The sequence below is a fragment of the Necator americanus genome, chromosome X (assembly GCF_031761385.1).
Source record: "Necator americanus strain Aroian chromosome X, whole genome shotgun sequence".
NCBI classification, from domain to species: domain Eukaryota; kingdom Metazoa; phylum Nematoda; class Chromadorea; order Rhabditida; family Ancylostomatidae; genus Necator; species Necator americanus.
In genome coordinates, this window is record NC_087376.1 from 7,845,177 (window position 1) to 7,873,164 (window position 27,988).

At 39.4% G+C, this 27,988-nt stretch overlaps 3 protein-coding genes across 3 annotated transcripts; 1 reads left to right on the plus strand and 2 right to left on the minus strand.

Moving 5' to 3' along the window:
• Window positions 1-1,358: 1,358 nt before the first annotated feature.
• On the plus strand, window positions 1,359-1,835 carry RB195_021783 (uncharacterized protein; the record flags this gene model as incomplete). Its single annotated transcript, XM_064208677.1, has 1 exon — window positions 1,359-1,835. The coding sequence occupies one exon, from the start codon at window positions 1,359-1,361 to the stop codon at window positions 1,833-1,835; it is 477 nt and encodes a 158-aa protein (XP_064064558.1).
• Window positions 1,836-7,325: 5,490 nt separating this feature from the next.
• RB195_021784 (uncharacterized protein) lies at window positions 7,326-17,934 on the minus strand (the record flags this gene model as incomplete). The annotated part of the gene is made up of 7 exons (XM_064208678.1): window positions 7,326-7,419; window positions 8,250-8,334; window positions 8,471-8,537; window positions 9,677-9,766; window positions 17,512-17,610; window positions 17,674-17,778; window positions 17,842-17,934. The coding sequence occupies 7 exons, from the start codon at window positions 17,932-17,934 to the stop codon at window positions 7,326-7,328; spliced, it is 633 nt and encodes a 210-aa protein (XP_064064559.1).
• Window positions 17,935-26,158: 8,224 nt separating this feature from the next.
• RB195_021785 (uncharacterized protein) lies at window positions 26,159-27,967 on the minus strand (the record flags this gene model as incomplete). The annotated part of the gene is made up of 3 exons (XM_013452743.2): window positions 26,159-26,317; window positions 26,393-26,504; window positions 27,891-27,967. 3 exons carry the CDS (start codon window positions 27,965-27,967, stop codon window positions 26,159-26,161), a joined length of 348 nt encoding a protein of 115 aa, XP_013308197.2.
• Window positions 27,968-27,988: the final 21 nt, after the last annotated feature.

A 27,988-nucleotide genomic window follows, 5' to 3' on the forward strand; every position in this document is an offset into this window, starting at 1 on the left:
GTGGCGCCCTTATTCCCGATGTTCCAACTTACTTTTCCCTCTTAGTACCATTAGTTTACATGTTATAGATACCCTTATTTCTCGAAGTCATCATCAATCGGGGCCCTAATGCTTAGGCCTCAGGACCCCGATTGATGATTATTTACTTCGAGAAAGAAGGGCCCACTGCGTGCCCCCTCCCTAATTACATTTTACCCGTGCGACATCCATATTGTCATGCATTGATATATGATAAGAAGTGAAATTAAGTTAAGACTGTATAAAAAGGAAATGAAATACGCAGAGAATGTCTCTTCTTATTAATACTTTTCTTTGAAGTCATTTGTTATTTCTATCCTTGTCTTTGTACGAATTTTTTGTCTTCGTCAAATTCTGATTTAATCATCCAAGTTTGAGGCGTAATATGTGCAACGTGACGCAAGTGACGTTAAAGATTGCGAGGAACCGTAAAAAGCTGTTGAGGACCTGGTTGCTCTCGTTTCTATGTGAAGAGTGGTTGCCTTCTCTATCGAATACACCACGTTCAAGCAGTCGAAGACATCCTGGAGATCTTCCGATGTCAGGATGTAGACAGAGACAGTCGCGCCCGAAATTCAATCAGAGCTCTTCTATAGATCAACGATCTTCCTCCACTCAACAGTACCGAAACGCCATGATCAGATGAGGATCATGCTCAGCTCTATTACAGTTCCTCCAACTCCACACTTGTCCTCGTTTATCTCCAATAGGGAAGACTCTTCTCCTGTTGAATAAGGGAACTTCGCCATTGAAGCAGTGACCCGCCATCAACTCCTCGAATCGGAAGCCTTGAACACTCGTAACTGCCCGGCAGTCGAAAATCGCATCCGACGTAATTGCGTAGATTTCATTACCATCTCAGTGTTCTACGACGAAATCGAGAACCGATTACTTACTTGTTCGCGGATCATGGATCCTGTTCGACAGTTCATGACAGTGAGTCAGCCACAAAGTCCTTCACGTTGGTTACCGCCAAATTCCCACTGACACTGAGAGGAGATTTGACTGCGACGATCGTGGAGGTAACAGACTCTATTTTTCAACACGATCGCTCAAAGTTGTTGTCATTGTGTCTAAGGAGCAGTTTCGAAAGTGATTTAGACCAACAGTTATCAAGCAACGAAACCCGTCATACGCCGTGATGAGAAACATTTCATGGTTCTATTTCATCTTTATACTAATCCAATAGTATGGTAATAATATGAGTTTCTCATTGAAGGAATTCTTGTAGACGTTCTTCTTGACCGTCCTGACACTTGAAGTCTGTCTTTACGGTCTGCGCTATCCGCTGCTATTGATGTCGTCGCTTTCCTTTGTGAGGTCGTAAAGTCGTCTTACATATGGTCGAGTCAAAACGACGTGAAGCACGGTGCATTTGCGTACGCGCTCGAAACGGCGCGGTGGAGGCAGCAGTTGGAGCCGAGGTGGTTCTCTACAAGGAACTACGTCGCAAACCAGGCTTACTCACATACAAGCCCCGATTGAAGCTGAAATGCACAGTAACATGTGATACCAAGGAAACGAGCTCCGAGATCACTGGAACTCTACTGTGGGTCCGTATGATTCACGATACAGTAAAGAGGATCGCTGGTAGAGAAGACACTCTCGGGGACAAAATTGTATTTCCGGATTCAGCCCACATAATTGACACAATCATTTCGGGAGACAAAACGCTCGTCATTCCCGCACTATCATTTACGGCTAAGATAGTCACTGGTTACGTTTTGTTCTGGACATGGCCTCGAGTGATCGTCATTGCTTTCTGCCGATGCGTATTCTCTCGATCGCTTACATCCAACGACAGGAATGTAAACTAGTTATTACTTGGTTTCTCCTCATTCATCTATTTACAAATTTTTGCCTACTCAACAGAAATTATCGCAACAACCACACTCTCCTTTCCGGATTCTTCGACTCATCATCTTGCTAAGAAGTGCTCCTCCCAAGTAATGGTGACAGCATACTATGGCTAACAAGCTATAGTAGGGTCAACACGACATGAAGCATGGTGCAATTGCGTACGCGGCTTGTCTTGAGGCGGTGCGGTGAAGCGTAGCAGTTAGAAGCGTGCTGGAACCCTTGCTGGCACCACATATCGCTGGAGTTTGCGGTGATACCACCTCGGCTCCAACTGCTGCTTCAACCGCGTCGAGCGCGTACGCAAATGCACCGTGCTTCACGTCGTTTTGACCCGACTATATGTAAGACGACTTTACGACCTCACAAAGGAAAGCGACGACATCAATAGCAGCGGATAGCGCAGATCGCAAAGACAGACATCAAGTGTCAAGACGGTCAAGAAGAACGTCTACAAGAATTCCTTCAATGAGAAACGCATATTATTACTATACTATTGGAATAGTGTATGAAGATCCCAAGCCTATGCCCACGAAGATATATAGCTGCAACAATTTTCTCAAAAACATTCATGATTTAGAAGTAACAACTATTCCTTATGCTTGTAGTTATTTTAAAAATTATATTGATTATCGCTATAAACACATTATAACAGCAGATGTTCGTGTATTTCAAAACTACAAAATCTACAACATACTTAGCAAAGGTACGAAATTCAGACCACGTATGAATCTTACTAATATCCAGACATATAATCTATGGGATAATGTCAGAAAAACTGTACCATCCAAAATTAGAAACAGATATAAACAAAATGACTACCATACTTATACCATTTCCAACTTCTATAAGAACTATCTATATACTTCTTAGCTGTCCGTTCTTTTCAGCAATATTAAAAACATTGAATTTTATTCATACTACACAGGACTCATTTACATGCAGAAATACTTTATTTTATGCTCCTTGAATAAATTTAGTTCTAATTACGGTATTATTTGCAAAAAAAAATCTCATTTCTATTCTCAAAGAGATGGGTTTACTTAACAATGCTCCTTACATTTATTACGGAATTATACATGGTTATCATAGGTGCGATAGGGAGAAGCCGGACCCTCCTCAGGTGAAGAGGGTTTAGCTCATGGGGTGCAGCTCAGGTGAAGGGGATCCTTTCGCTAACCATTTAAAGGTGAAGGAGGTCCCTTCTCCAACCTTTCAAAAGTGAAGGGGTCAGAGCACCGGCTCCGTCTATTGCATCTATGATGACTATCCTTTAGATGTAATTATTAGGCACACCAGATACATGAAAAATCCAAGCATCTCCAATATTATTAATTCTACTCTTCCAATTATTGACGCAATTCCAAAACTGCATGAATCATCTATTAAATTTAAATTCATCAATGGGGCCTTCAACAGCAGTGTTAAACCTGCATCAATAGAATTAATGAATATTCTTTTCTTTTTTGAAACACATTTCCGTAGTTATACCAAAGCTGTCTATAAGAAGAAAAACTGCTTAAACACTTGTTGACCTATCAATGATAAAAATATACCTCACGATATAACATCCATAGCAGGTCATGGACTTCAATTATTCTCAGCAGACCAACATGATTACTAATATTCCATTAGAAATATGATAGAAATTATCAAAATATGTTTCAAAAATGCTCGTAGAATATTTGTTATAATTTATGGACAAAAAATATTCCAATTAGATGAATCTATAAATAAACCTAACTATAGAAATTATAACATATACGATCTTATGTCTCTACTCGAATATATCCTGGACAGTAGTTTTTCTAAAGTGGGAAACAGACTGTTTAAACAAATCGTAGGTGTCTCGCCAGGTAGTAATATCAGTACGGTTTTTCCCGACCTTTCCCTTCTCGTATTTTGAATACTTGCTTTCAACTTTTTTCAACAACGCTTTTTATAAACCTAATTTTAATTTTCATCCATTTAGATATATGGATGATTTACATGTTATACATAATACTGAAGAAGAAATTCTTGCTAATATTCTAGATGGAACTTACCGGAAGGTTTTAACATTCGAAAAAACTAATAGCACAAATTAATTTGAATGTCATCTTCTAGACTTACATATTTACTGTTATAACAACCATTTGTATACTGAACAATGTAAAAAGACAAACTTATTCAATTTTTCAGTTCTTAGCTTCTGTCATGGTAATTTTTTTTATCTCTAGTACTCTTAAAACTGCTATTATATATGCAAAAACCCTTCGAATATCTAGGAATTGCAGTTTTTGTTCCAATTTCATAGACAGACTACACATTACGCTCAAACTTCTAACTACATTAAACTACGACAAGAATACTATTCAAGAAAAGTATATATATATATATATATATAATGCAAGTTAGTATTTATTATTTTTCTAAGAATCTATTAAACTATCATCATTATATCTCAGTTGTTAGGACTGAACAACTCATCAGCTCAACAGCCGGCCCCGGAGGCCTTCCTATTCGTGGGACAAAGATTCAACGCAGGTACAAAACAGAAACTGTCGTGCTACCGTCAATTCGAGCTCCTCATCGTTGCCGTGGTGCGCACTCTTCATCGTCTTCACGGCTATGTCAGCCATCATCGCACCTGTCAGCCTTCATCAAAATGTGAATCGACGCAGTCCGCCAATTATTAACTCACACACTGAACCACCTCAACTCATCAACTCGTGACAATCGCTCTCAGCGGCCATTATTGAACGGCCAAGAATACAGAGATGAATCTTCATTTTTCATTTTTGTTATTGTATTATCAACTCTATTTCATTGTGCTGTATTGCATTGTGTTACTTTGTGCATTGTCATTAGTATCAACTGTCCAATTTATAGATATGGAGGTTCCAGTGGATCCATCTGTGATAAGTCCTGAAGAGTTCTTGTTCGACTATAAGATAGAAGGATTAAAAGTGCCTCAGAACATATGCCTCATTACGGATGTTCAAGAGTGCCACCCTTAGCGGAATCTTGATTTCTGCAGAATGGAAAAAAACAACTGATAACGACGCAGAACAACTTCTAAAAGGATTTTCAACTGTTTTCTACGACATGCAAACAATTTTACTTATCAACAGTGATAACAGACAGTGAATATTGCCCATGTTCGACTGTCTTTGAATCTCGTCATGTTGAAACGTAGTTTTAATTGATTTTCTTGAGCTGGCTAAATCACTAATGGCTTTGAATTTTCCTGGCTCTGACGAAGGCGATAACGCCGAAACGCTAGCTGTTGTTTAATAAAGACGGTGAATAGTTCGATCCCCGCCGGAATCTTGATTTTCGCGAAGCGGAAAAAGAAACAACTGAGAAGAACACTTCACCCGCCATTTTTCCAATATGTACTTACAGCATTCAGACGTGATTTTAGCTATTCACACTGACCCTGATGAAATGACTGCTGGATTACCCTGATTTTGTTAGATTGAGATAAATATTTATAGCTTGGCGCAAAAAAACGTAGAAGAGACACTAAGTAATGCGTTTTGTAGATGATTTGCGCTATAAAACACTCCAGTAACTTTCTCCACAGGTTCTCAGGTGTATCTTTGACGGCACGTTGAGAAAAAGTTGAGGATTTTCAAATTTTTCTACTTCTCCTCAGGTACCTTTCGAGGAGAAAAAACCAACTGAAAAATGAGTAAAACTGAATTCTTACAGAAAAAATCTTCTATGATACTCTTCAAAGGGAATTAGTTTTTGCAAACAACCAGCTGAGTTGTTGGGCTTTTGTTCTAAGTCACACAGATTTTGTCGCGCAGCCGAAATCTGAAATTTTGCACCTTTTCTCTTTGCGAGGTTGCGGTAACGTAGGCGAAAAGTTCAATGGTGTATTTTAGAAGAGCAATGGGGAAAACTCTTAGCTGCAAATTTTGATCTCTGTACGTGTTATGGTTCTCTCAAAGGTTACTTGAGAAAAATTCAAAATGTGGGGAAAAAATAAGAATTTTTCTCAAGTAGCTTTCAAGGAGAAACTAGAGAAATTGGAAACACCAAATTTTGCTCAGTTATCGACAAAATCTACCTCTACAGCAGTGCAAAATTGTATGACATGGAAATTTACTGTGAGCGTCGTTATTCAGGTGGAACCTACTTTGCACTAATTGTATCGTTATGTTCAGCTGCAGATGCCTTCTTTTTGCTAACTAATGGCATCGAAATTGCTTTCTTGAGTGATGATATGAAAATTCGCCATTGTTTGATAAGGAGAGTGTTCCTTAAACTGTTTAATGCTAAATGCAAAAATCTCACCTCTGTCAAAGATTGATCTCTGACCGTTTCAATAAAAACCGCGCAACAACGCACTGCGCCACTCGCTAACTTTAATTACTGGCACCATAAGGTATCCCACCAAAGCACGTACTAGATTATTAGAGCTAAATTTTCCACCCTTCATCCTTTGAGACTACTCTTTCCCCTCTTCAAATCTTCCCTACTCTTCCCACACTCCTTACGACTCTCTCTTGCTCCCTCACCCCTCTTGTGACCTCCTGTTGAGAAAATTCCAAAGCACCCTTAAACCTGTTTAAAACCGTCTTGAAGACAGCCTAGTGACTCAAAGAAGCTGATTCTTCTTCCCCGAAAATGCAAAAAGAAGCAAAGTACAGGCTCTTAGAACATCTACTGAAGAAAAAACGCACCAAATGTTATAACAGAACTGACAACTCATTCATAAATTAATAGTTTCCAAGCTGAATCCCCTGAAGGGATCAGTCCAGCTCGATGACATGTCTAAGAATTTTTTTTATCTACATTCCAAAGTGGGCGGGCGTAAGGCAGTGGTTATAGGTTCTGCTGCCTGCACGATCGATCGAAGGTTCAAATCCGCTCTTGTGCTCACCAAGCCTTTCATCCCTCTGGGGTCGATAAACTGGTACCAGACTTGTCTGGCAGGATAAACACACTGACTTGATATATTGGCTAACCCTGTAAGTCATTGTATAGGCCAGTTACACGTTCGTAAACTTAAAACGATTCTGAATTGAAGTGAACATGGAACATGGAACAACGCATCCTAAGCGGATTGATTAACGCCAGACACTTTATCCTTTATCCACTTTTTGTTCTAACAACGTTTTTTGGTTTGAAGCTTCAAAATGTAGCAGTGTAATCAGTTCTTTCTAAGCAACAATAAAACAGCTCTTCTTATTTTTATTTATTATCTTCTTTAAATACAAGAACTCTAATATATGAACATTGAGATCGGTATAACGGCAAAGAGAAAATACATGTGTTAGTACACAAATATAATACCAGTAAGTAACGTAAGTGGAAAAAATGTAACAAAACACAATCGCAGCAGCTCACTAGACTTTCCTATATAGATGCAGTCTTTTATCACTAGGTGATAAATCACATTTTGTTCTGCTAAACATTACGGAATCGTACTTTTTACAATCGATCTCTCGCTATACTCAATAAACTTGTGCTCCTTGTTGGGCGCTGTAGGAGACTGGTGTATCGAACGGTTCCCTGTGCTTTTCCATGTCGCTGTAGTATTGGTAGCACCTATAAATCCTTTTATACCTCTACCTTTTCTTATATACGTTTTCTTTAGCATCAGCGAAAGAATCTGTGTTATGAGCAGCTTAGGAATCTAACATTGAGATCTACTTAAAGGCACCACCCCACGAATCTGGGGTGGTGCGGAATTCAGGTGGAGAGTTCCTATACGGGTGTAGATTATGGAGAGGAGGATGATTCCGTCCATTTCTTCCTAATTGCCGGAAAAAAAAACGGCCCGGGAGATGCGGCACATGCACAGGGCCGACGCGCTCCAATCGAACTCGTTGTGGAAAATAGCGCGCCGAACGCTCGAATTCGTATCATACGGGCTGTTTTTTACGGCAGTTAGGAAGAAATAGACGGAATCACCCTTCTCTCCATAATATGCGATTCCGTATAGGCATAACCCACCTGAAACTCGCACCAACCCAGACTTGTGGGGTGATGCTTTTAAGACTGCACCTTTGGTCAACTCAAGACGTTTTGATTTGAGATGAAATACTGCGTAAGCGGCTACGTACAAGGTAGTTTTTAACAGCACCATCTACTTCAGCGCAACCTCTGCTGGCTGCCTTATTCGTGTTTCTGATTCCTATGATCAACTTTACTCAGTCTCATGCTACACTACCTAATGGGTACTTAATGTTTGCTAAACAAATCTAAAAAAGTTAACGACTAACTCCAATAGTCCAAGATAAATTAAGATAAGAAGATAAGATAAAAAATAAAATGCAACTACATTTTATTTTTTTTTCATTTCACATCTACAGTATAAAATAGTATAACGTTTCGTCAAACCGTAGCTACTGGATATTTCACTTCAAAAAACTCACCTATGAATAACGACCAGCCACCAGAACGTCATACAAAACAACAACATGAACGTTGTTGCCAGAAATGCAGCCGCCAAGCGGACGACTAAATTTAGAACTATCGGGTTATAAATATCCACATCGATCAGAATATGATCAGCCAAAGTTGTTTGAACGGATTCACCACTAAGCCATTACACAAAGAAGTAATAACTTTTGCATAGTTATAGTGTACAACTAACTCATTTTTCCCGCCATTTCTGGATGTGTTTTTTCCATCTCCATCTCTTCTGGGCTCACAACGGACTCCTAAAGATATTTTCATCGGTTTGTTGAACAAAGGGAATTTCAGAGTGGTCAATGTCGCGTACAAATCTTTACTTTGCTCATTTTTTCATTCCTACTATCTGAGTTGATTGCAGAAAACCAGAAGGAGAAAAGCAGGGAAATAAAGATGATCTCAACAAACTAATAATATAGTAATATGTTAATGTAATGATATGTAAATAACAATACATTCCTCAAGAAACAACATTTTTCGAGTTTGAAATAAAAATGAATAGAAAAATAAGAAATAAATAGTAAAAATAAATAAAGATTAGAACTGTCAACAAGGTCTGAAATATTGCAGATTTTTTTTTTTTGCTTCTGTTCATGCCTGATAATACTCTTCTAAAAATCTGCTTCCTTAGTAAATGATCTGCAAAAAAAATTATTTCAATTGTTAGAGTGGAGTAAGTGAATACCGATCCTACTTACTCTGCTACAGTTTTCATGAGACGTGTACTGTTTGAGATACCGCTCCCATTAATTCCCATATATTTAGAAATTCATAAAGACGACAAAGGCATCAAAAGTAGTATAACTGAAGACAATCTGTTTCTTCTACCTTTTCCCTGTTGATATTAAGGAAATTTCTGGTATAACTCATTTTCCAAGAAAATAATTCTGCCATCAAACAAAATTGTTGCAGTGGGGTATTCTGCTTAAGATTTTGAACAGACAGAGGATACCTACAGTTCGTACAAATTTTTCCTAACACTGAAAATAAAAATGAAATTTGAAGGAGCTTCAAACTAATACAACAACTTAACGAAGTAAACATGTTATTAATTGAATAATTATTGAATTGAAGATCTCAACAGCTCGCCCTCTCTTTAGCGCTTCATGAACTCCTGATAAAATGGGGCAACCATGGCATATACGACTGCAAACTGGTTTCTAATTTGTAACAAATTCCTGCATTGCATGATGGCATTAAATTAGAGTGATGATTGGCCATGAAAAAAATGCAACCACACGTGATGGCAACAAAAAAAGCCAATCTCAATTGCAACTGATTGGGACAAAACACAGGTCAACCTATGAAAACAAAATGAAAATTATCTGACAAACAAATCAGTTGCGAGCGATAAAAATATTCAAACAATTATCAAGAGTGAACTCACCTTGATCACTATTCCAATGAAATTATCGGCATCAATTAGAGCCCATATGCAGAGTAACGTAAAGATTGCGCACATTAACAGAGAGAGCACCTAAAAACGTTGTCATTAACTATATCACAATAAGATTTCCCAATAACGTAATCTAAAACATTCCATAATATTAACAGAGTTCCAGAATTTTAAAAGAACTTAACTAAAACCAACAAGACTAATTTTAATTTGTTCATTTTTAAAACCAATTCGTATTATTTAGAGATAAGACTAAAGGAAAAAAAGCGTAGACGGAAGCTTTCTAAACAACTAAAAAAAGACATTGCAATTCTTATGAATAGAACTGTGATGTCCTCTTCTCTTTACCTCTGTTAGTACAACTTTCCCCCCATCATTACATCTTATTCTCGCCTTTAGCGAATGAACAGAAAGAATAGGTGGCTTGGATATGTGGCTAGATCATTAGTGATCACAATACCAAGACCTTAGCGGGTTCTAATCTACGGGCCGGCCGCTGATATCCCTTATAAAAACATTTGTAACACATAGTTGTGGTACCAGAAAGTCTGCCAAGCTATCAGTTTCAGCAAGACTGAGGTAAGCACACTCGCCGATGTGCTTTTTTTTGAGCCTACGAACCGTTCAAATATAGTCGAGTCAAAACGGCATGAAGTTAGGTACAGTTGCAGAAGCGGTTGCAATTCGAAGCGGTGCAGCGGATAGTGGCAAGGATCGAGATGGGACACCATCGCCCACTGCAGCAGTAAATGGTGACGGTCCTCCCTCAATCCCGACCACTACGTTCTTTCGCACCGCTTCTAGTTTTTACGCAGCCCCACCAAGTTTCATACCGTTTTGGCCTCACTATACTTTCTGTAAGATGAATATTCATTTGACGGGATAAGTCACTCATGAATCTTTTCCAGCCTTTGACGAGGGCGAGAACTCCGGAACAGTGTCAGAGAAGAAAGATCAATACCAATCTTGACTGCAGCTCAAGCAAATTAGTATAAACGACATTTCAGATGCACATACAGTACTAGAACATTCTGCAGTAGCTTAAAAATGACCACATTTCACTGATAGTGACATAAACTGAGGAAATAAATGTGGTGATTTGTAATCTAAGAGCTATAGCATTAGTAAAACAACACTCACGAAGTTCTAAAATACAAGACTGCGAAAAAAAAATTGATAAATTAATGGAACGTGGAAACTGCACTACTTCAAGGAAAGGCGTTAGCATAATTATTCTAGAAATTCTTTTTGGAAAACATGCACTAAACGGAGGATTTCATCCAATAACTGGACTGGAAAACACTAATCTTATCCTAGAGCAGTGCCACTGACAACACCACACTTCCTCTGACCAAGCGTACGGAGAAGGGAGTTTTCCACAAATGCAATATCCAAGCTCACTCGGAGCAAACAAATTAGCAACAATCTCAATGTAATGGACGATGAAACTCGGGGTGAAATGTAACTGAGAGAGAGGGGATGGGGACATCAACCGCGCTCTTATTTCTGGAAATGAATAACTAATTCAGTCGGGGCACTAAAACCTAAGGATTAGGACTTGTAAGCTAAAGTTGCTAAGGGAAAAAAGGAAGATAAAGCTTCCAGAAGTAAGCGCGCGACTGAGTGATCTCCAACACGAATACTTTACCCCCGGAACATTAAACGATAGAACAAGAGCAAAATTGTCACAATTCTTCAAAACAGTTCTATAGCATCAAGAAGGTGATAGACTATGGACAAAAATGCCGACCCAAGTTCATTTAAGGAGAACCGTCAGCATACTCCTTCTAGTAACAATAATTGCAAAAGATCTGCAAAACAGAGGAATTGATCCTCTGACCATAAAACTGCAAATTGCCAACTTTGGCTGACAACTAACACCACGGGAATATCACGTGAGCTACTCCGCGGCTTACTAATGTTAGTACAGTACCACTCTCTAATCTCGCTCTAAACACACGAATTGATAGGCGAAAAAGCGAAACCCAAGTTCATTCATGGAGAACCGTCAGCATACCCCTTCTAGAAACAATAATTGCAAAAGATCTGCAAGACAGAAGAATTCATCCCTTGACCATAAAATTGCAAAATGCCAACTTTGGCACAGAGCTATATACAATGAGAATACTTATTTAGCTAGTGCAGGACTTACAAACGCAGTACCTGACGTACAGGAATGCTTAGATGTGAGTGGCACCAAACTTTTCCTAATGAAAATTAGTGCGCACCCGCTGTAAAAAGAGATATTTCAAGAAAATCTTCTTTGCAACGTTTACCTCAGAAGAGGTTGTAATTGAGCAAGTTGGAAGTTAGCGTACAAATGAATGAAGAAGTTCCAGAAGATCTGACGTGGCATATGAAAATCTGACGGAGAAAATGTAATGTAAATTAGGGGGCGAGGGGCTCACAGTGGCACCCTTATTTCTGGACGCTCTTTCTCACTTTTTTTTCTTAACTTTAACTTTAGCTTACATGCCACAGATCATCTTGCAGCACGTCTTAGGGCTACAATTGATCTAGTTATTTACTCCCAGAAATGAGGGCGCCACTGAGTGCCCTCCCCCCACCCCCTCCAGCCAACCACATTTTACCCAATCTCACAACAAGTAAAACCTAGTCTACTAATCCCCCCTAGGCCTTGTTTCTCTAAAAATATATCTTCAGAAATAGAAGAATTCAGAAAACGCGCAATTGTCGAACCCTTCGCACCAGTAGACAACCCGATCGCCATCGTTGAACATACAATTCGTCATAAGAGAAAATAAATCATGTAAGCGAGAATCTCCTGAAGCATCCGTCAAAAAAAAATCGCTGTAAGGACCAAAACGCACTCACTTCTTACTCAAGAGTATTTCTATGTGCCGAAAAACAACATTAATTTGCTCCAGCGAGGATTCTTGCGTAATGTAGCCTTTAATTGGCGATGGACCATCTAAACCGCTGGTGTTCCTTCCTCTGTTTATGCTACTTCATTTAATAACGGTTGCTTTTGTTTGTAATCTATTTGTCGCTCAAGAATTGATGGCATATGTTATGGAGGGCTGCTTATGTTATTAGTAAAGTTTGGGGAATTTCATCTAAGCCTGCCGACAGTTGGATGCCAGAGCTAGTTACAGAAGTAGTATTTTCTTGAACATTTTAGGACCATTTCTCTCATTCATCATTTAGAAATGAGTCTCTTCTATGGACTTTCTTGGCTTATTGATTATAAAGAAAGAAGCACACAAAAGACTGAACTATTTCTGGTTGTCATTTCTGAATTGGTGGTATTTTAATAGCGATCTTCTAAGTGGCTCTGAAAATGAGGGGGGAGTGTGTGCTCAACACTGCCTTAGTTGAACTGCACATTAGAACGCAAAAATCGCTTCCCAAGCACAAAGTTCCGTTCTCAGTTGTCAAACGATTTTCTCATTTGAGAAGGCGGTAGTTCATAAATCGACAGTTCATCATTGGAAGCATACAAGCGATAGTCGGAGCCGGTGCTCTGACCTCTTTCACATTTGAACGCTTGGCGAAAGGACCTTCTTCACTTGAGCTGCACCCCATGAGCTAAACCCCCTTCACCTGAAGAAGGTCCGGCTTCTTCCTATCGCACCTATGATTGGAAGTGAATAGCTGAGTGGGTCGGGGCCCTAAAATTCACAGATTAGTCCTGAAGGATCTAAGACATGAAGGCTAATGCTACAAGGATAAAGAAGGATGAAGGAGATGAACTTACTAATGCATCTACCTCATCAAACCTTCCAAGTAGCTTTACTGGAAATGAATAGCTATGTTATATGTTGCGGTATTTTCAACGATAAAAAAGATCTTAAAATAGCCTTAGAGATGGCTTCTCCGCAATCGGGATTTAAAGGATTGATACGATACGATTTTGATGATACGATTATTTATGATTCGATAATCACGACTTTGATATGGTGTGGAACCTAGCATGGTTCCGCTCATTTTTCCGTAATCGTCTTAAAGAAGGGCGGTGGGACCTCTTTAGTTCTTACGAGATACCTGTGAACGTGCCTCTATGCATACGTACCGGTTCTCTTAGCAGCTCATTCATCGGTTTGACTTGAATAGGCGTGGGAGAACATAATTAATCTTCGACCACAATTCTGATCGAAAACAACGGCATCTTTCAAGGCATTTTTTACGACAATTAGAGAAAAATTAGTGCATCCACGCCGGGTCCTACAGTCTACTATCCGAACTCTCTGCTTTCACTGTGGGTCCCGCACCACGTCAAAATCGTGGTGCGCTGCCTTTAAGGACAATTTTTGTGCTTCTACGAATGATTTTTGCGATCTAAGTGCAGTTAGCTGCATGACAGTTCGACTAGAGCACTGTTGAGTGCTCCCACCCAAATTGCCTTCTACAAAACCTATTCTTATTCGAGTGGTTCGGGTAGAAGGCCAAATTTTTTGAAACACAATGACCTGCTATATAGACCATCAGTTGTATCAACTTCTTGAGCGACAACATCCTCACATTCGTCGTCACTTTCTCCCCGGTTTAGCAATTGGAAAAGATTCTGCAAAATGAACAAAGGTTGACCGACGGCTGGTACGCATGTTTGGGTATGACCAGGAATGCAGAACTCCATACTAGCTGTATGGTTTGCCCATGTGACAGAGAGGGTGACTGACTGGTGACAGGGGTGACTAGTATCACATCGCATCATGCCGATTACATAGGAGGACTTTAGGTTATTGTGTATTAGGCTAAAGGTGCAGGTGGATTCACCAAAGCACAATTCCAACTGCATAATACGTGTATGTGAAAGCTCCAAAAGAGGGGTTGAACTTACAGTCAAGTCCGAGACAGCGCACAATACGTTTTGGGAAAATGCCAAAAATCCAGCAATGAACAGAGACGATGTACCGTTCGATCACAAAAGAACTAGCCCCACATAAGACCTCTGTAGCTTTTGATTGATGGGGAGAAGCGCTAGTGTCCCTTATAAAACTCTTTGTAGTTCATAATTGTGGTATCATAATTTAAAACAAAACAAATAGGATTTTATAAAGGCTTATAAAAGGAACGGCAAGAGCATTTAAGAACTTTAATGACAATATTCTACAGTAAATTCATCTGTAATGAGGTGTGACTAGCAGTTTTTTTTCAGGATTTGAGGGACAGATTCCACCCCTTTTTTGTTCCTACATCTCAAAGCATAAAATACGATCATCTCTGGGGTCACGTATACAAGTCTGACTATTACATTCTGTTGGCCCTGTTTTCAGACGATGTTTAGACGCACTCAGACACTTGAGTATACCCGTACGAGCGTACGAGTTGTATATCCTGAACAGCTTATATGGTGCAAGATTCCCATGTATGGCGAAAGGTGCTGTCGTTCAACACATCGCTAAAGCCCATATCCTGAAAAGTCATCTGCCTGGAGGAAGCATGGAATCTTTGGCAGCCACTATCCGCTTCGTCATCCTGAACTGCCGTACCTTGACGAGGGAACTCCAGCAAGCAACTCTGTCTAAACTTCTGGAATATCTCTGTCTGTCATTTTCAGCACTGCAGGAAACACACATCAGAAAACGGTCCGTTATCAGTTTCGGAGATTACACAATCTACAGTGGCGGCGCTGATGAAAACATGGCAGGAGACTGCGATAGCTGCGACGAATGATCACAAGAACGTGGTGAAGGAATTTGGCTCAACGTCGTCAGGATTCGCCTTTGTATGTTTTTTTTTTTTGTAATGCCATTTTATTATGAACTCAATAAGTTGATATCCAAGATACCGAGCCAGCAGGCGGTAATTGCCGGAATTGATGCTAGTGCAAAGATGGACTTGAACAACAATCCAATGTGTTTCGAAAATGACATCATCCCGCGAAGCAAACGTCCGACTACCAAAGTCGTCTGATAGACCTTTGCGACCAGACAAATCTCATCATTGCATTTACATCTAAGAGTAATCATCGACGCCATCAGCTTACGTGGCAAAGAACAACCTCTTTAATGCCACATAAGCAGCGCCAGCGGAAAATGAGAACTCTTAAGCTTCAGCTCGATTACATTCTGATATAGAACATCTTTTTTGTCAGACATCCGAAAATCTAGAGCTATCTGGGACGTCCCATTCGATACCGGCCACCCTAAATTTCTTCTCATCTTGATGGTAGGGTTCCAGAAAAGGGGTCGTGGAGTTCAGTATCGTCCGAAGCTCGACTTGGCTGGTCTCAAGGGCGATGAATGCAGAAGGACTTTCTCTTTCCCCCCCCCCCCCCCCCCCCCCCCCAACGAATTTCCATTCGATATCGGATTACGGACCAAAAAGAGAGCGAAAGACGTGATTTTTTCACCGAATGCGTTTGGGACGCAAAAAAAATGTCCCCGGTTTTAGCACCGAGCAGAAGTTCGTCTTTCCATCTGTCGAGACTTGATCCACGTACAATTCTGTATGTGTAGCCTGCAGTACTGGTGAACTCACTTAGGAGAAGCATCTGAGAAGGATGTTGCGTTGTCAGCTGAAACGTGGTCGTGATAACGAATGGACGTCAAGAGTGAAGAATTTTGAAAAGGCGTGGGAGGGAAAAAACCTGAGAAAAGTCTGTTCTGCTAAGGCAATATAGCGGCAAGAAGAAGAGGTCTCTTAATCAACGCAGTCGTTGTCGGGGAGACAACCCTGTCCATCTGGAAGGAACATTTGTACACCGTTGGGGTTCCTTGTTCACCTAAGAAACGACATGAATAGAAGAACACCAGCAACACCAACTGGATTTACAACATCGTTCGAAATGGGAAATGGAGTGAGACAAGGGGCCGTGACGGGACCTTCTCTGTCCTGCCGAGAACTTGAACTTTTAACACCGTCTGCATCTCCCTTGGTGGTTCTCGAGTACACCGACGACGTAGTAATGTTCCTTTCGAGCAGCGCAGAGTTACAACATGTTGTCATATACCTATTATATATATATTATATATATATATATATATATATATATATATATAATCGGCTGCAGCCGACGGACTGCGACTCCGCCCTGATAATTGTGCAAGCAGATGTGGGTCTCCTTGAGACCGTCAACAGGAAGGCTGGACGGACAGTCTACTGAACTCGTGGATGAGTTCTGTTATTTGGACTGTATGTTGAAGACGATGACAGCTATGAGAAAAATATCCAGCAAAGATGGGCTAAAGCCGATCCGGCATTCAACTAATTGACCAGGTGCCTGTGGACACCTATCGCCAACGAAGTCAAGCTGCAAGTCTACCTAACAGCATTTCGCAACGCCGTCGACGGCGGTGGAGAAGCTTGATCGCGTGAAGAGAAAGCTGTTTGAAAGACTGTCAGGCTACTTGGCCAATGGTGTGCCATTACGAAGAACTTCACTCGGAAGTGGATATCGTGTACCGGCGGGTGACACGCGGAAAACATTAAAATCTTGCCCGGTCTTTTGTAGTAGTCATAAAAAAAAACCTCGTCGCTTTTTTGGTCACATTATGAGAAGATGTCTGATCTTCTTGTGACAGTGGTCCTGCGGATGCTCCCAGACCCAAACTGGAAGGAGTCTCCTGGTGGTAAAGGAAAGTTCTGGACGGCTGTGGTAAGGGAAGAGGATACTTGGAGTTGGCGGGCAGTTCAGGCGAGACGTAAAGTTCCACCGATCATGGGACAACGACGGATGGTTAGATTCTATGCGAGCTCTAGCTGAAGATCGAACAGGGTGGGCTCGGACGTGATTGAGGACGACACATCTCGGTGCGGATAAGGCGCGTTAGGCCATAACATAACATTCGCCCGGCGATTAAGTCAATAAGTCACGACCGTCTCATCTAAAATCAGAATTTTTCGACGTAAACCCAACAAACCTGTATCAAAAAGAATGGAATAAGGAGTAGCTTCTTATCCTTGAAAATAGCGACGAAGAGTAGTGCTATACACAACGCCTCCACAGTCATATAGAGAATCTTGAAAGGACGATCGTCAGAATAATTAGGTTGTCAGATAAGAACACAAAAAGTATTACTAACTTCAAGAACTGCCATAGTGACGTTATCCGTTGAGGAAAACAAAGATTGAAACATTCCGAATACAGCTATTATTGCGCTAACTATTCCAATCATCAATGTTCCTTGCTGAAATCCATAAAAAGTCATGAGTAGGATAATGAAAAGATAAAGAAAAGACTAATATGTCACCTTAACATGAACCGTATCGCAGCAACATTTGTATTTTGAATCAAAATGAGGAAACGCTGAGACTCCACGATCCGTATGTGAAGAGTTTTTCATTGCTACAAAGAGAAAAAAAACGCGATATATACATGCGAGAATAACAGCGATTGCACGAAGTGTAGATATGAGGCTATGATGATATTTGAAAATAAAACCGATGAGCAAAGAAACAATTGAGGTACGGATAATCGCAACCTCGAAAATAAAGACACTATTGTAAGTACAGTATGGCGTGACGAAAAGAAAAAACGACTACGTGCCTTTAAGGAACTTCACGACGGAGACATTCACGAATACTACAAAAACGTGTCGCTAGAGCTATCATAATATATCACGTTTCTTCACGATTAATATAAGAAAAATAGTTTTTTTTTTCTACCTTGTATTCTAACGGCTAAATGTCTAAATAGTCTGAGAGTTTTGTTTTATTGTTTTGGATTTTGTAGTTACAAATCTTGCCATTAAATTTCATTTTAAAGAACTGTAGCAAATTTAGCCCTCATCTCGCGATGTGCCAGTTCAAGGAATTAAACCTCTTTACAATTTTCCTCAGATAAGGATTTTTCAAGATCTCTCAGCACATATTTAGTTCACATACATCTGCATGGATATGCACATAAAACAATAATCGAGCCAGCGCACGCAATCATATAAAACATGAGATGCTGGAGAACGTGGAAAATCCAGAGAATCCCCTCACGCAACACTTTCAACGATAAATGCCCTATTTGGCATGCATCTTCAAACCACATGGTGAACTAAACGAATTCTAGATCGAAAAGATTTTAATCGGAAGAACTAATTTATGTGAGTGTTCTTAGAAAAAACTCAATAATTTATTGGGTTGTAGAGAATGTAGTGAAGAGGTAAACATTCAGATATAGACTAGCGATACATTATGCTTAAAATAAAACGATACAAAAGTAAAAAAAAGAAAGCGAATTCAAGTGAGAAGTCTTTAGCAAGCTTACTAAAAAATAAAACATGTGGAAGAAGAACACGAATATTTAGATTAAATAGAGATATAAGGAATAGAGATTAAATAGAGCCAGACTAAACTGGGTGTGGTAGGAACGAGATTAAGGCCGAAATGGTGGAGAAAACGTATCGATGTTCGATTAGATCTACAAGGAATTGCTGGAAGGAGTGAGTGACTGGCGCTTTGGCGGTGGTTTATTCGCGCCAAATCGTTCCGGTTGTCTTCCAAAAAAAGGAATTCCTTCTACGAATAGAGCGACAAGAGCGACCAATAGGTTTTGCGGCAGATTATCGCCGAACAAACTCCCGAACGCAACAAGCTGCGAAGACCACCCCGGCAGGCGGAGATCAAAAGCGCAACGGTACGCGACCGATCGACATCAACTAGCAGTGGTCAGGTAGGCGGGCGACGAGTGCACCTGATGAGCGCCGAAGGTGTTCATTTTATGGGGAAAAGATCGAAAAAAACAAAATATTTTGTAATGTTTGAAGAATGTATGTCGAAGGGTGACAAGTCACCGTTGTGGAATATGTATGCGAAATCGCCAACATATCGCCAACAGACACTTGCGACACGAATACCGGTTCTCGACTTCATCGATTCTGGGTGTGTGCGTGAGTAGTTCGAGGACAAAACATCTCTGCTCTTCGTACATCGTCCTCTAAAGATCGCCGCTATCTACTTGATATGATACTCAGATTTTTCATGTACTTCCCGGAATCTCAATGATGTCCCTGTATATGGCATATTTCATCGAATGATCCATGATTAGTAAATTCAGCATTCTAAAAGGATTTTTCGGAAACAGCCAAAAATGTGAGCGAACGACAGGTGGTCAAATATAGCTCTACAAAGATAAATTTTTATGTCCACATTTTGAAAAATTGACACAAAAGATTTCCGAAACGTAACGTTTGAACAAGAAAATAAGAATATTATGGTAAATAGTTTCAAGACATAGCCTTAAATGATGAATTCAAGGAGAGTACATATTACTTTTGCCTGACTCAGTTATACCTCTTTTTCGGCGTATATGTAGGAATCCCATCATCACAGTTCTTCACGGAAAGTAAATTAATGGCTGGGTCTATCCGGTTATTCTCCTTGGTAGAATCTTACCGCCTAATTCCATGCAGAAAAGAGATTTTCTTCTAGAGATAAATCTTCATAAAATGTACAGGATTGGATGGCTTGATGCAAAAACTACAAAATATTTACTCTAAACACAGGCAACCACATTTGCATCAGAAAATTAATGAGTTGGAAGCGCGCTATTAGCTAAAAGAGTTTTCTAAGCGGAAACGAATAAAGAAAACAATTTAAGTTGTGCGATTTCAGAATGTTTGTTTACGTAAAATATTATCACTATGCTAAAATCTACATATGAATTATAAAAGAGTTATCTTCGATCCAAAAATTATGAAAGACTTTGAAGAAGTAATGGTCTCGGGATGACCTTCATTTTAAGCATTTCATCTTTAAGCAGACTTCTGTGATCTTTTGTCAAAAAGTCCGTGTTGAAATGAAGGGTCGAAGCGGTATTGTCAGTAGTGTACTTTGAAGAAGCAACGGTCTCACGATGACCTTCGTTTTTCCGAAATACGATAGCAGCGAACTTTTGAACGGGTTCCTTGCTTTCATTACGATCATTGCTGCAGTAACTGGTGTTTTGCGCAAAATAACATCAAAGATCAACGCAGTAATTCATGGAATGGTGTTGTCATATACATCAAAAGGAATTCTCTATGTTAATAGCATCAGCAAATTATGGTCTGCAAATTTGTGCAATGAATACATAACTGTGATCTGAGTTTGGATACATCTGCAATAATTACTTGTCCATTTTGAGAACAGAGCGCTGAAACTAGCTCGAAGCAGATCAAAACGCCGTTCACTTCGGTACACAAGTACAGTTATTCAAGGGCATTCCACCATCATTTCGGATGCAGAAATGAAGAGTGGGCTGTTGTGAAATGAAATAAAACCTCATCTACAATAGAAATATGAGATTACACAGTTTAAATGAGGGAACCATAAACTTTTTGTTGCGTTTCTGGTGCGGGATGCAAGCCAATCGACTATTGCGAGCTACATTTGTATTATATTCGAAGATAATGGACCCACTAAGTGCGAAAACCGTCTAGAAACTTAGGACATTATAAAAAAAATAACCGTTGAAAATTATGGGGCACACCGTTGAGCCGTCAAAGGGTTAAATGTGCAGTTACTGAGAAATTCTGAATGGCTTTGAAAATTGAGGGGTACTTAGAAATATGGAGAAGGCTATGAAATTTCGAGCTCGAACTCTAGTGTTTTAGAGATCTTTAACGCAAGCACTACGGTGATTTCCCTGATCTCAGGTCTTACAGAAATCCAAGTTCTGACGGTAGCAGAGCATTGTGTACGATAGCAGCTTGAAAGAAGAGCTTCTTAATTGTTGAGAACAATCTTACGTTCAGAACTGGTGTGTTCTGTTAGAGGAAAACTATGTCGTGGCGGGTGTGTGTTCTACGAGAATAGCACCGGAGTTCACATTTCACTCGTTCAAATCTCGCCGCACATATTCTAGTTCTTCGCTCATTTTTAGACCATCGATCTAGTCCAGGAACATTAACGCGCATTCAATTCAGCAAACGGCCACCTATGTAATAACAAAATCGGTCATGTTCAAGTTTGGCCTTTGCTGCCGAAAACGTCATCCACTACAGTCGCCGACACCGTAGATAGAATCTGAAAGTACACAAGACATTGTTCACCACATTGTTCACATTCTGGGCAGAATTAATAAAGTTCCGCTGTGATTCATGAAGTTTGCTGCTATGCCTCGTGATGGTACTTGAGTCAAAAACTTTGTTATTACTATTTCTTATTTACAACTATTAATCTATTTTACTTATAGCAATTTATCACTGCGTTACCATTTGTTCTCAATTTTTATATTAAATTTATTACCTATCTTTAATAAAAAACCATTGTTTTTGTCCAATGGGATCACTTTTTCTGCAAATATTACTAAGGTAGAAGGAAAAATTCACTTATTTTACAACTGTCACATAAAGAAAACAAATTAATAGACAGAAACTATGAATACTTGCCAAGAAATGTCATGTTTCTTTGATAAAGAAGATGCAGTTATTTATCATAATAAATGACCATGCTTTGTAGATGTGCAATCGCACAATCGCCTACAAGAATCTGCAATGGCCTAAATAACCAGGAAAATCGCCAACTTCGGGATATTGTAGATAGCAAAGACTTTCAAACCACTGCGGAAATATAGTAGTTCCATCGCTTTATTCGTGTACCGGTATCTGGAAAGTTTTAAGGAAAAGATCTAGCTTTGGCAAATCCTAGAGATAGCATATTTTCCCGTGCTTATCGTTTTAAGCAGCATAATTCCCAGAGTTTAAGTCAAAATAATGAGGTGAGAGAGCTCCTTACTTTTTCTGGAAGAACAGAACGTTGGATTATCGAATCTCGAGAACTTATATCTAACTTTATCACAATGGGGTTGTTATTTATAGAAATTCTTCCTTAAAAAGTTCTTATGCACCTACACCAGGTAAAATCTTAGTACTGATCAAATAATAATTCTAACAAATAAATATTGAACTCAACCATTATGTCAGTTGATCTCATAGTCAAATCAAAGTTGTATGAAGCCAGAGAGATCCTTGTTTCAAGGTGACACCGGGCTAAACCACTAGCATCGTTGCGGGTATTTCCTTTCCGAGGAATGTCCCTCCGAATGTAATAGGATTTTGGCCACTGATTTCACCTAGTCATCGACGATTGTGGAAAATTGCTAAAATTGGGACAAAGAATGTATCCTCTCATTGATCCGTATGATGATTAGTAATGGTTACTGTAAGATCATCTGTGGCGTTAGCGGTTCCGACCTGTTCTTTAATAGCGTGTTCGCCGAATATGCGATTCACGACAAAGGTGTAACTGTAGCGTCACAGTTCCCAGAATACACTGTATGCATTTACATTATTACTGGACTCCAGTTATACTGTGAATGTTCCTTCTTGCATGTATTAGCTGTATAGAACCTATTTCTAAAAGTCTTCTGAAAAATATGAGTGAACATGGTTTGCGGATACCCAAAATTTTCATTTCATTCAACACAAGCGTAAAATTTACTATCGTGGTTTCTTGTCATATAAAACTGCGGATAAACGTCCCATAACAAAATACACAAAATCGAATATTAAATAGGCTTATGAGCACGAACTGCGGAGGTATGAGATATTCCCGAAGTTCGTGATTTTGGTTTGCGGCTTTTTGGAGTACCTAGAAGTTTACCTGATAGAGAGCAGAGGGAAAATACTCGAGTACTCCACTAGTGGACTCAGCTGTCAGCGCCGAATCAAGTGCGAAGGCGAAGTTGGAGTGAAAAATCAATCCGAGATAGAAGTCGTTCATTATGGTGCAGTGCAACAGTTCTGTGAAATCGTCTAACAGAGACTGGAATAAAAATTTTCGATTCAGCAATTATCTACGTCGTTCGACTCCGCTGACGGTGCTGATCATGTTGAGCTCCGGTAAAACAGAAAATAGCCATGTCTCACTAGCATTGATACACACATTAATTAACCTTGGAGACTTCAATGTTCATGACAAATGTCAGTAAGTCAGTGTGGGCCCGATGTTTTATCTTGTAGGAATTTTCTATGAAACCAGATAGTGATTCAAAAAACGCACTGAGAAGTATATTTAGCACCATATGCGAACACAACAACAACAACAACACAATGCGCCCGATTTTTCCGCTTTCCACGCACTTCCTTTTCTCTCCGCTCTGGGCAAATTGGAGGCATTTCTCGCTCACCTAGTTGAACCATTCCAGCTCCAGTTACATAACTACAGCTATCGTAGTAATTTGGGCGGGTGTAGCGCAGTCGGTTAGAGGTGCGCTGTGACTGCATGGTCGAAGGTTTAAAGCCGCCCTAAGGCTGCCCGCAGAGTTTAGAAACGCGCTGGCGCGCGGTCTGGCGGCTCTGCGGTTTTGGTGGTTATTGACTCTTCACAACAGTGCGCTCAATAACTACCAAAACCGCAGAACCGCCAAAACGCGCGCCCGCGCGGCTCAGAACTTTGCGGGCAGCCTAGGGCCAACCTTTCATCTTTCCGGGGTCAGTAAATTGGTACTAGACTTGTCTGGGGGATAAAAACACTGACTTGATCATCGGCTGGCCCAAGTCATTGTGTACACTAACAACTGTTCCAAAACCTCAACGATTACGAATTCCAGTAATTCTAGTAAAACGCGTTGGAGCATCCCAAGTGGATTGATACGCCAGTGACTTTATCCTTTGTCCTTTTTATTGTAATGACTTATAATTCAAGTCATTTCGGATTGATGATAGTAACCCATTCTGCATACACGTAACTTACAATTTTTAGACAAATTAACTGAAGTGAAGAAGTATGGTATTTATTGTTCATACTAGACATAATATGGTGGTTTTGGCGCAAAGAATAAAGCGGGTACTATTAGCAGGACTCTCAAGGAATACCAATTTCCAAGTGATTCAGGAAGTAAGATACTCTTTGAACGACGTAGCAGAGTAGATCTATATCGATAATGCAATCAAGGTTGGACAACGATAAATCACCGAAAACAGTGGATGCGTATGTGTGTTTATGAGTCAAGATTACTTTATCAAACATTATTACTATCGTTCAAGTCGTATTAAATTTCAAAAAAAGATCATATCAATAGGTGTCACTATTATGTTTCCATTTCTGCACAAACGATGAATAATAATCATGAGCAAGAACGATATAATCATTCACCGGATGTAATCACACGGTGATCTGATCTAGACATTTTTTGGGTATAGAAAACTTAACTTAAAGGCACTAAGAAGAATTCCCTGAAATTTTGCAACGCAATAATTTGAAGGTTTTTGCTGAAGATTGTTGCTGTTCATTACAACGTAGTCAGGATTCAGGAAAAATATGGGTAAAAAAAAGTTAGCAATGTTGAGATCTCTTCGCAATAAAATATGATTATAGTACAGGTCACGACTATGAGCGCCATCGCTCTCAGTTACCCCGGTTGTCCCATGAAAACTGTTGGAGAACAACCTTGTTGATCAAATTTTCTTACGAAGCACTTAACAGTGTGTATGCAAAAGCAGGTATACGCGTCGCGTCTGCGAGCGAACGCGGACAATTCATGAGGTGTTGGCGCTGCTTCTTTCGCCTTGAAGGAAAATTCAGTCATCAAGGCCGCTTCCCACGCCGTTTTTCAGGACAACTGGGATGAATTAAGCGCGATAGTGTATGTACTCGTGATCTACACACACACCTCTATTTTTTTTTTTGTCAAGAGATCCAGAAATCGTCAATTTTGTGGTACGCTGCGTTCAAGTAGAAACAGTAGGAGAGGAAGAAATATCTGGAGAGGAAATTCCAAATAATGAAAGTGAAGATACAAAGTGAATGATATTATCTATGCACGTACCTAATAACCACACCGACCCACACCAAATTTATATGTTACAGATTAATTCTGACAGTATATGAAGGTACTGAGCATGGGGTGGGCTGTAAAAATATGCGGCACACTTCAGGAAGAGGAAGCAGAAAAGGAAGAGTGAGCAGAAAAGTTCACCTCTTAAAGGACGAAGAACTGAATAGCTATTGTAGATCGCTCTGCGAAATTTCATTTCCAGAAATATGTATAATTAATCATGTACAGTAATCATTGTTACCTTTTATTATATATTAAGATTCTAGAATATACAAAATCCCTTGTAACTAACGTTTTTTTTTTCTTTTCAACGAATGATGTTATAGTTGAACTGAATTGTGCTTTCTTTTAATGGATTTCGATTTTCACATACAGGACTACTTCGCAATGTTGTCAGTCAAAACCAACTACAAATAAACAACCTTTTCTGATAGATGATATTTAAGAACCCCACTATTTCTTCCTACAACCGAACCGTCCTTACGGGAATCGCATTTTTCGCTTTATCTCCTTTGCAAAAACCTATTTTATCACCTTCACAGATCTTTTTCGATGTGATTCAACATACGTATATCTTGTTTAAATTTTTGAACTTTTCTTCGACAAATGTCTGCAGAATTCATATATTTGCTCACGAAAGAACGACAACAAACCTGTTCATGTTATTTCATGTTAGGCGGTTTAAAAACGAGGCTAACTTGCGAAAAGGGACTTTTTGTAGTGGGTGTATTCTAGAAAATATTTTTTTTATCAAAAAAAGGAGAAAATGACTTTCAACGTGAGCATATTGAATGATATAGGACATGAAATCGTGTCCGTCACGGTTTGTTACTGTTTTGCGCTTGAATTCGTTCTTCTTCCTTGTCCTTGAGTTGTTCATACATGTCGTTAAAATCCTTCTCAATGCTGGTTAACACACGATGTTCGACCTTGTGACGGAATCGACCACTCCAAACGCCTTCCTCAACAAGCGTAATCTGAAAAGCAAGTAAAATTGAGATGTGCTACAGTTAGAAATATATACGGACAAAAGACTGAATTGAATGAATTACTGTTTCTCCAGCGTAGAAGTCATTCGCATGACGCATAGCAAAGCAAATCAAAGCGCACAAAACAACAACTAGCCAAACATCCGAGTCATCACGAGGTGCGTCATTTGTCGGTCTAAAACTGTAAAAAAGTGTTAATCATTTGATTCTTTGTCACCACTTATGAAGATGAGTCAGAATTTTTGAGATTTTTGATTTTTGACTTTTTATTTTTCGAAGGCAGAAACTTTTAGACAACTTCAAACATGCAGTTTTAGTTGAATGCAGTAATCGCGCTCGGTTCTAAAATACTACTTTGGATTACCTAAAACTACATCAAATTAGATAGTCGTCTCTTATTAAATCCTTTCTTTGTTCAAAAGACTGACAATCCTTTGAGAAACCGAGCGCTTACTACAAATTTGTGAAGAATCTTTTCGTAAGAAAAGTGTTGAAAAATCGTAGAACATTTATAAAAATTGATAAAAGTTTAGTTTATTATTTGTAATTTATTTCAGGTTTATAAAAGCTTTCAAATTATAATTTGCATCTCCTCCGTTGTCAATCCATAGCATTAATCAATGAATGATTTTTTTTAAATTCGAAATAAATGTAATGAGCCTCCAAATAAAGTGGTCCGCTTCAGAATTTATTAAAAGAATTAGAAACAGTATCCTGACATCGTAATACTAAAGGATTTCAGCCAAGAACCCCTTATTTCAAAATTTCCTAAGAAAAACTTTCGTCAAGAAAACCCTGATCGAAAATACGCCTAATTGCTTCCGCAGCACTCCGAATTTTTTAGACGTATAGGTTATTCATCGATCCACAAACATGCACTTTTACAAAAGAAAAGCACATAGACTGTACATTAAACACTCAGGTATCCAGCGGCTTTAGTCGCGTACAGCAGTCGTGAGATCTCGGTAGTCTTCGAAGCCCTGTTTTCTCACTTATTCGAAAATATTATTGTCACGAGCTCAGATTCGAAATCACAAGAGTGCAAAACGGTATAGGGAAATCGTGCACGTGCACAAATTTCTACATTGAAAAAGTACAAGCTACGTATATGTTACAATCGTTATGTAGATATGGCACAATCGTAATGTAATCAATCTTCATGATTCAATGCAGACATTAGATGCTATTTGAAGCGCACTAGCATAGTATTCATAATTCCCTGATTTCTCTAGGAAAAATTAATGTTTTATTTATGTTTCTAACTCAAGTTCTCCTATCCTCGAATTTCGTCCTCTGTTTCACATATTAAATTAGGAGCTAAAAGACGATGATTTTTTTCTTTTTTTTTTCAAAAAGCGATAAAGAACTTGGCTCCGATAAGTTTGCTTGGAATTGCAAATTAGCCCTTCAGACAATTTTTGAAAAATCAGAAAGAGAGTCTACAATTTTGTAAATGTTACATATATGCAATGATACAATATCACAAAGTACTACGTATGTGTATCGCGTCCTACCGGTTTTCCACCTACGTGTCGTTAAAATGACAAAAAAGGTACGGTACCTATCTAATTCGGCATTTGCAGTGTATAATAATGTCGAGAAGAAAAGTAGAAGAAAGCAAGTAAGGTGAGTTTTCATGCGCAGGAAATGTCAAAGATA